The sequence below is a fragment of the Cynara cardunculus genome (assembly GCF_001531365.2).
Source record: "Cynara cardunculus var. scolymus isolate 2C chromosome LG 2, CcrdV1, whole genome shotgun sequence".
NCBI lineage: Eukaryota > Viridiplantae > Streptophyta > Magnoliopsida > Asterales > Asteraceae > Cynara > Cynara cardunculus.
Window position 1 is genome coordinate 3282714 of NC_037529.1, and position 9748 is coordinate 3292461.

General features: G+C 30.1%; 1 protein-coding gene across 3 annotated transcripts in view; it reads right to left on the bottom strand.

Moving 5' to 3' along the window:
• The window catches only part of LOC112506475, a 4584-nt gene extending 2215 nt beyond the window's left edge, over positions 1 to 2369 (bottom strand). For 2 of the 3 annotated variants that reach the window (XM_025110554.1, XM_025110552.1), the window contains exons 1-2: positions 2137 to 2369; positions 395 to 1065 (exon numbers count right to left, since the gene is read on the bottom strand). In XM_025110554.1, coding sequence (XP_024966322.1) covers positions 395 to 959 — 565 coding nt within the window. In that variant the 5' untranslated portion in view covers positions 960 to 1065; positions 2137 to 2369. Of the gene's footprint in view, positions 1 to 394; positions 1066 to 1672; positions 1771 to 2136 lie in introns of all 3 variants that reach the window. The other variant, XM_025110553.1, reaches the window with a different exon arrangement.
• Positions 2370 to 9748: the final 7379 nt, after the last annotated feature.

A 9748-nucleotide genomic window follows, 5' to 3' on the forward strand; every position in this document is an offset into this window, starting at 1 on the left:
CACCCTGCCCGACTCCTCACCCCACCCTACCCAAAACCCACGACCACTTCTCGTCCCACCCTGCCCGACTCCCTACCCCACCCCCACTCCTGCCTCAATACGCCATGTCTCCACCCCACCCCCTCCTCACCCACATGGGTGGGTAGTGGCGTGGGGGGTAGCTGTGCAGTAATGGCATGGTGGTCAGTGGGTTAGGTGGGTGGTGTGGTCTGAGGGGTGTGGTAATAGTTGTGACGACGGCAATAGTGGCATGGTGGTCAGTGGTATGGGGATGGGGAGAGTTTGGTTGGGGATGTTAGCTGTGATGACAACAGTAGTAAGAAGATATATGTCAGATAAAGCACATTATCTCATCTTATGATATGCATTCAAGTATCAAATCTCTGAGTGGTACCTTGGAAAATTATGACAAGGAAAAAGAGAACTGTGATAGCCATTGCAAAAAGGCTGCTGTTTGATGATGGTGATGGTGATGAAGCTTTAGCTGCTCTCCTCTTCTTCAAGGATTTCAACCTTTCAACCCTCGCACGCCTTTTCATGGCCTGTTCAGCAATCTCCTTAACTAGTTGCAAGTCAGCTGTGTCCAGTGATGGACCCTTACGTGGCCGAGGTGGCTTTGGAGCCTTTCTCGAGTTTGAAGTCTTTCGCTTCTCTTTCAGCTGTGTCTTTTCTAAAAGAGGTGCATGTTCCCCATTATTTCCAAATTTGTTGTGTGTCAATGATTCAATATCTTCATATTCATCGTCACTTGGTTTCACTGAGGTCCTGTAAGAATTACTGATGCATTCACCCTCCTCTGATCCTTCAAAACTCAAAGTTCCAGCTACAGACTGGACCATTGTTTTTGCTCTTTTGTTACCTGTCACAGTCTCATTTCTTCGGTCCTCCTCATATTCACTTTCACTACTCTCAATGTCAACAACAGTGTCTCTATCTTTTGGTGGTTTATTATCATCCATCTGATGTAATCAAGAAGCCTAATATTCTTCAAAAGGTCGGTTTTACCAACTTCTAATTTTTGCATGTATAATCACCACAAAACCTTATCTTTCCGCTGAGGGGGTCCTGCGTGTATGAACATAGTTCAGAATTCCATGTCAATAATGCTTACGACATTTCATTTGTATCATTAACCATTTTACTTCTTATATCTCCTGTTCTAAAGCCATATAAACATGACCCACAAATGAAAATGTTAAATGGTGAAAACAAATTGTTTCGATAAAAGAAAACTAGTGATCTTCCTAAGAAACATCCAAAACACAGAACAGTGAGATTAGCATGAAACACATAATAACAAAAATTACCATATGAGAGCAACCGAGCAAGATGATGTATGGGACATATACAGATCATATAGATCAACAGTAGGAAACAATAAACATACAGATTCTTCCAACAGGAATCTCGAAAGAACAAAATAGTTCTAAATACCAAAATGAAATTATTCTGTCAGTTGGTATCCAAAAATGTATGAACTTTCAGAAACATAAGTTCATAAATTTGGCATCCTATGAGAATTTCATACAGTTTGGAAGCCATCACCTATTTATTCATCGCACATATTCCATAAAACAAATAGAAAACATCATCTGAATATGCAATAAAATACACATCATTATTTCGATATCCTTAGATCAGTGAAAACAAAACAAAATCAAACAAAGCGTACCGGTATATCCACTTGGAAGCAGGGGCCGGAAAAAGGATGATATCCTTAGATCAGTGACTATACCCTAAATTATTGGTAGGGTTTCGTTCTGGATTTTTCTGACAAATCATAGGAAATTTTTCTGAAATATAAATTAAATTTGCAATGTTCGCCATATATTACATCTTAATCATTAGATTTTATGATTTACGAAAGAAGCAGGCCCATGGTTTTAACTCGCCCAAAGTTAGGTTAAATATTATCCTCTTTAGATACATCTAACCACCACCTCCAAAATCAGATAAAAACAAAAAACCACCATTATCCGTTTGACCGATTCATAAAATAACGTGTACCAGACGGCGGAAAAATCCACCGCTGACCGGCGCTACGCCATCATCGCGGCGGCGTCCGTCACCGATCGTTACAAACATACATCAATACAAAGCATAAACCGATGAATAGTTGAAAAAAAAGTGTATCACCTCCGCCAGAGCGTCTTCAACCAACACCAATCGTCCTCCAACGAATCGCTTCCAATGGCGTAGAAATTTCAATCGTGTTTCCAGATTAACACATTTATCGATAAAAATGTAAGAAGATTTGATAAGCAATACATGGAAATTCGAGCCCCACTTTGAATTCAAAATATTGAAGAAATTTTTTTATGAAATCGTATAATCACACGAGCAGAGGAATGTCTGTTCTTCCCTTTCCCAATCTTCTTAAATTTCCACCCGTTGCTTATATATTTTACCCCAATTAAAATTAAAATTTTCAATTTTATGTTGTTTATCCTATCTTTTTTTAATGTATAGATAATTTGTATATCATGCAATGCAGCATGATACATCTTGATTTTAGTGTTTTATTTTATATTTTAGGTCTATTAATATTATAATATGATTTTATATGGTTTTGAGAAAAAAAATATTTTTTATTTTTTGATGAAATATAAATTTAAAGATATTATAAAAAATTTAAAAAAATAAGTGATATTAATATCAAATTAACTATTTAAAAGTTCTTGTTTTTGAATAATTTTCTTAATTCAATTTTTGTTGTAATTTAATTGAAGTTCAAAAACGAAATAATTTATTTTTGGTTTAATAAAATAAATTTTTTAAGATAACAATTAAGTATTATGTTATAACTCAATTATTATCTTAATTGTATTTTAGATTTTTTATATTTAAAATTATGTTTATCATGTATTTAATTATGTTTGTCTATAATTAGTTACACAAATTCAAACATGGAGCTTTAATAAGATGTATCCATGCACATTTTACTTGTAATCTTGAATTTTAAGTAATATGCATCAATAAACAGTAATTTATACATAAAAATGTTTTTAAATAGTTTTTGTCAAAATGCTTTATAATATAGTATAAATAAAAAGTTTTGAAATTTTAGATATTTTAGAAAATAAAAATTAAGTGTTTCAATATTTTATATTTAAAAGTAAAGAGATAACATATTTTAATAAATAAATAAAATAAGGTGTTATAACTCGAATTTTCTTGTGTTTAGTGTTAAAACAAGAGGGAAACTATTGTTCCTTTTTTATTATGGGATCTGTAGTCGGGGAAAAAATTATCCGTTTGATTGAAGGTACTTAATGACAAGTCTAAGGGGGCGTTTGGTTCATAGAATAAAATTCGATGGAATTGAACTTCATCAAATGAATTTGACTTTGGGGGAATGAAATGAAATCTGATGGAATTTGATCATGCCTTGTGATTGCATTTAGTTGCTAAAATTGGATTAGGGAAGGAATTTGTAAGAAAGGAATTGAAGTCCTAGCATATTGTTATGAATTGTAAAAATATGTGCGTAAATGAATCGACTGGAATTGAAAGGATTCCATAGTCTTATTCCATTAACCAAACACTCTATTTGGAATTTGGTCAAATGATTGGATATTCTAATTCCTTTCAATTCTCATGATCCAAACAGCCCTTAAAGGTTTTGATGAAATCGATATTGATGAATGGAACTGGACTAGGAAAAATATATTTTATTGAGAAAAGGTAACAAAGATAAAATACGAGCTTGTTTAACAAAGAGTCTTCCCCCTTTTCTGCCTGTTCTTTGGCCTTAAGAAAGTATCTGAATTCTTAAGAAAAATCATTATTGATGATCCAAGACCATACATATTAACATCAATAAGGGTTTAATCCATATACAAATTCCTTTTCTTAGGAACACATACATGATTCGTCACTACAAAAATGATTAAAATTGTTTTAAAATTTTAGATAATTTAGAAAAAATAAAAATTAAGTGTTTTAGCTCGTAGTGTTTATCTAGTATTTATGTTTATCTGCAGTTAGTTATACGAATTCAAACATTGAGGTTTAACAAGTAGTATTTATACTTAATCAACTTGTAATTTTAAATTTTAAGTAATTGCATTGATAAATGGTATTTTTATGCATAAAAAGCAGTGTTTAAGCGTTTGGCTTAAATGCTTTATAATGTAGGGCAAATTGCATGAAAAAATAATGTACTTTAATTTGATTATTATTTTAGGCAACTTTTAACAAAAATAAGGAAAAACAAAAGAAAAGTGCAAACAGAGAAAAAAAACATGGTTGGACGATTTTACCCCTGGCTTTAATTGATATTTTTAATGGAGTTATTGACGAGGTCCCATTTTCAAAACAAAATCCAAACATGAGAGACAACATCTTGATTTATTGAAGTTCAAGTCTCACTTTCAAAGAAGTCACTAAACTTCAGGGACCAAAAGTGAAGTCTACTAAAAAAAAGTGAGTCAACGTACATATGATAGTCGGTATCATAAAATTGGGATAAATTCATGGGAAATCGACTCAAATAATTATTTCACCCATTTAAATGGATCTTCTAATCATTTATTTTTCTGGTTTACCCAAATGTTACTACGTTCGCAATATTCACATCTGTAATATCATGGATTTGCCTAAAAGATAACAAATATTATCATATTCAACTCAGGTCCACAATTGCGATGGTGCAACTTGCTAACCTGGTGGAATTTGATTTTGTTTTTTTGTCTTTTAGCCAGGTCCGCAATATTGCGATTGTGGATATTGCGGACGTAGTGGCATTTGGATAAACCCATGAGAGAAATGACTAAAAGACCAATTTGAATGAATGAAATGACTATTTGAGTCAATTTTTCTAAACTTATATAGATTTATGGGACTAATACTGGAAATTTAAAATACTGAAATCAATTACTGAACTATAAAACGGGTTTGAAATTTGTGTTTGTTAAAGTAGATATTGTAACCTATTTTCTTATTTTAATRGTGACATCTTATTATAAAAAACCAAAATTTTGTTATAATTATAATCAATGACAAGATTATTTTTGAAAGTACAATCGATGATAAGATTAAATATATCAGTTATATTGATTTCGATGTGTTTCCAAGTTGGTTTATCGATATGATAGTTACTTACATGTGATCGTTTTCAACAGACTCAAAATTCCTAATTTTTCATTTTGGAGAAGTTGTTAAATAAATGTTCAAACTTCAGTTACATTAATATTTTATACCAATTAACCCATAATAATAATTGGCCAAACTTGAAAATTAAGTTTAGATTAGACTACGGGGTGTTTGAGATTGCTTATTTGAAACAACTTATAGTTTTCTAAAAAAAATATTTATTAACTTATTATAAGTTAGAAGGATTTAACTTCTTTAAAAACTTCTTATTACCGGTTTGACACCACTATAAGTTTTTTATCCAAACACTCAAAAGTGTTTATTACCGGTGTTACACCGAAATAAGTCAATAAGTTGTTTTTATAAGCAATCTCAAACACCCCTTGTAATTTTTGTCCATAGAGTTTGAGAAAGATTTTGATATGTGATTTCAAAATTTCAATTTTCATCCCTATAATTTCTAATTTATTGTTGTTTTCGTTCATGAAATTAAATATGTTAAAAATCCTTTATTAACTTAGGAGTATTTTAGTTTTTATTTATTTATTTCTCTTTTTTAGTTTCTTGTAATATTTTTTGTTTTTTTTACTTTTAATTTAATAAAACTATATACTTTTTGCTAAAAATGTTAATAAATAAAAATNTAATTTTTCATTTTGGAGAAGTTGTTAAATAAATGTTCAAACTTCAGTTACATTAATATTTTATACCAATTAACCCATAATAATAATTGGCCAAACTTGAAAATTAAKTTTAGATTAGACTACGGGGTGTTTGAGATTGCTTATTTGAAACAACTTATGGTTTTCTAAAAAAACATTTATTAACTTATTACAAGTTAGAAGGATTTAACTTATTTAAAAATTCCTTATTACCGGTTTGGCACCACTATAAGTTTTTTATCCAAACACTCAAAAGTGTTTATTAGCGGCGTTACACCGAAATAAGTCAATAAGTTGTTTTTATAAACAATCTCAAACACCCCCCCCTGTAATTTTTGTCCATATAGTTTGAGAAAGATTTTGATATGTGATTTCGAAATTTCAATTTTCATCCCTATAATTTCTAATTTATTGTTGTTTTCGTTCATGAAATTAAATATGTTAAAACTCCTTTATTAACTTAGGAGTATTTTAGTTTTTATTTATTTATTTCTCTTTTTTAGTTTCTTGTAATATTTTTTGTTTTTTTTACTTTTAATTTAATAAAACTATATACTTTTTGCTAAAAATGTTAATAAATAAAAATATATATTATTTTGTTATTGTTTATGGTAAAATAATTTTAATATAACTATTTTTATTTTTATTTTTGGTCACCATAGTTTTAGTTTTTTATGTGTTCGATTTATGTTACTAATATCATTTAGTTGCTAGCCGTTGAATTTCCTTCATATAAGAGTATTTTAATTTTTTTTTATTAGGAAATCAATTGATTATATTTTTTATATTATCAAACAAATATATGTAATTTTATTAATATAAAACAACGGATTGTATGAAAATTATTTGATTATTTTATTATAAATTATAAGAAAATAATATAATGTTTTTATATTAATTATCCACAATAGTTTACTTATTTTGTATTAAATTATTCAAAAATGTCAAACAATGCATTGCTCTTTGAGTTCGGAACCTAAGACGCTAAAAGCAATTTGGTCGGGTTGAAAAATCTTTAACTCATTCTAAATCGTATGGGCTGATTGGATTGGTCGGATTGATACTTTAGTACATTAAATATTTTTTTTAACCTTGAAAATGTTATTTTTATGTGCTTATAATTTTTTTTTCGTCATCAACTATTTGATACAACTTATCCAAACTTTTTACGTGCATCACATTCATTTAATTTTCTCAATTTACATATATATGTTCACAGTTATTGAACATATATACAAATGAATTATATAGAGATGTGAACATATTGAAACTATGTGTATATGAAAAGCGTGTGTGATAGTGTAGTTGTCTAATGTATATATATTAATAGAAATTCAACAATTATATCAAATCTAAGAGATAAAAGGATATCGGGTTCATCGGGTTGGGTTGAATTCAGATAATAGTAACCCAATATCTACGATTTGAAAATTTTACAATTCGATTAGACATCATGTTGCTTTGGATTGAGTTGTTTCGCGTTGGGTCGGGTTGGTCGGGCCCTGGCTGGCGGCATTAACAAGATGAAGGAGCGAAGGAGGGGTGTCGAGAACAAGAAGCTAACAATGATTATAAAAACAATAAAAAGAAGTTGAAACACCAAAAGGCGAAATGCTTCACACACGTATGTTTTCATATCGTTGGCATCTCTTTTAACTGGTCAAGTTGTACATGATGGAGTTACAAATAACAAATAATCAATATGTTAAAAGTCTGGTTTAAATGAAATGGTTGATTTAATGCTCCAAACATAAATCGAACTATAAATTTAGTGTCGTGAACATATATCTGATCTACATATATTATGGGTCGTTAATCAAACACTTACTCGGGTAAGCGCTTACCAAGTTATGTTACCTCACCGGATGAATATGGTAATGACCAGGAATCTTACCCGGTAAAAGCGACATAAGGACCACGAATCTTACTCGGTAAGTGAGGACGACGACTGTTATCATGGTAAGTGCTTACCGGATAAATTGTTGCATACGATGTCGTTTTAGTGGACTAAAAACCTTACCCGGTAAGTAAATAATAGTGTTAAATTTTATCGGTAAGCACTTACCGGGTAAGCGTTTGACAAACGACCCCTTAATATGATGTAACTCGATTAGACAAACTAATTTATCTTAAACAATTTAATTGATTTTGGCTAAATCGCATAGTTTGACAACATGTATTCATACCTAATTCATTATTATTGAAGTCGCCTCCATAAATTGCAACCCCCTCAAACAATTTTTATATTTCAAAAACACTTTTTTATATATTTTTATTATTAATCTATACTATATTATACAACATTTGACNGTAATTTTATTAATATAAAATAACGGATTGTATGAAAATTATTTTATTATTTTATTATAAATTATAAGAAAATAATATAATGTTTTTATATTAATTATCCACAATAGTTTACTTATTTTGTATTAAATTATTCAAAAATGTCAAACAATGCATTGCTCTTTGAGTTCGGAACCTACGACGCTAAAAGCAATTTGGTTGGGTTGAAAAATCTTTAACTCATTCTAAGTTGTATGGGCTGATTGGATTGGTCGGATTGATACTTTAGTACATTAAATATTTTTTTAACCTTGAAAATGTTATTTTTATGTACTTATAATTTTTTTTGGTCATCAACTATTTGATACAACTTATCCAAACTTTTTACGTGCATCACATTCATTTAATTTTCTCAATTTACATATATATGTTCACAGTTATTGAACATATATACAAATGAATTATATAGAGATGTGAATATATTGAAACTATGTGTATATGAAAAACGTATGTGATAATGTAGTTGTCTAATGTATATATATATTAATAGAAATTCAACAATCATATCAAATCCGAGAAATAAAAGGATATCGGATTCATCGGGTTGGGTTGAATTCAGATAATAGTAACCCAGTATCTACGATTTGAAAATTTTACAACTCGATTAGACATCAGGTTGTTTTGGATTGAGTTGTTTCGCGTTGGGTCGGGTTGGTCGGGCCCTGGCTGGCGGCATTAACAGGATGAAGGAGCGAAGGAGGAGTGTCGGGAACAAGAAGCTAACAATGATTATAAAAACATTAAAAAGAAGTTGAAACACCAAAAGGCGAAATGCTTCACACACGTATGTTTTCATACCGTTGGCATCTCTTTTAACTGGTCAAGTTGTACATGACGGAGTTACAAATAACAAATAATCAATATGTTAAAAATCTGGTTTAAATGAAATGGTTGATTTAATGCTCCGAACATAAATCGAACTATAAATTTAGTGTCGTGAACATATATCTGATCTACATATATTATGGGCCGTTAATCAAACACTTGCTCAGGTAAGCGCTTACCAAGTTATGTTACCTCACCGGATGAATATGGTAATGACCAGGAATCTTACCCGGTAAAAGCAACACAAGGACCACGAATCTTACTCGGTAAGTGAGGACGACGACTGTTATCATGGTAAGTGCTTACCGGATAAATTGTTGCGTACGATGTCGTTTTGATGGACTAAAAACTTACCCGGTAAGTAAATAATAGTGTTAAATTTTATCGGTAAGCACTTATCGGGTAAGTGTTTGATAAACGACCCCTTAATATGATGTAACTCGATCAGACAAACTAATTTATCTTAAACAATTTAATTGATTTTGGCTAAATCGCATAGTTTCACAACATGTATTCATACCTAATTCATTATTATTGAAATCGCCTCCATAAATTGCAACCCCCTCAAACAATTTTTATATTTCAAAAACATTTTTTTATATATTTTTATTATTAATCTATACTATATTATACAACATTTGACAAAAATTCTTAAAAACCATTTTTTATATATGAAATATTGTTTATTTGTGCATATTACTTATAATTTAAGATAAATTATGCGTAAGCACATCTATTAAAGTTCTATGTTTGAATTCGTGTAACTAATTGTAGATAAATATAATCAGATAAAKGATAAACATCTCATTTTAAAATATTTA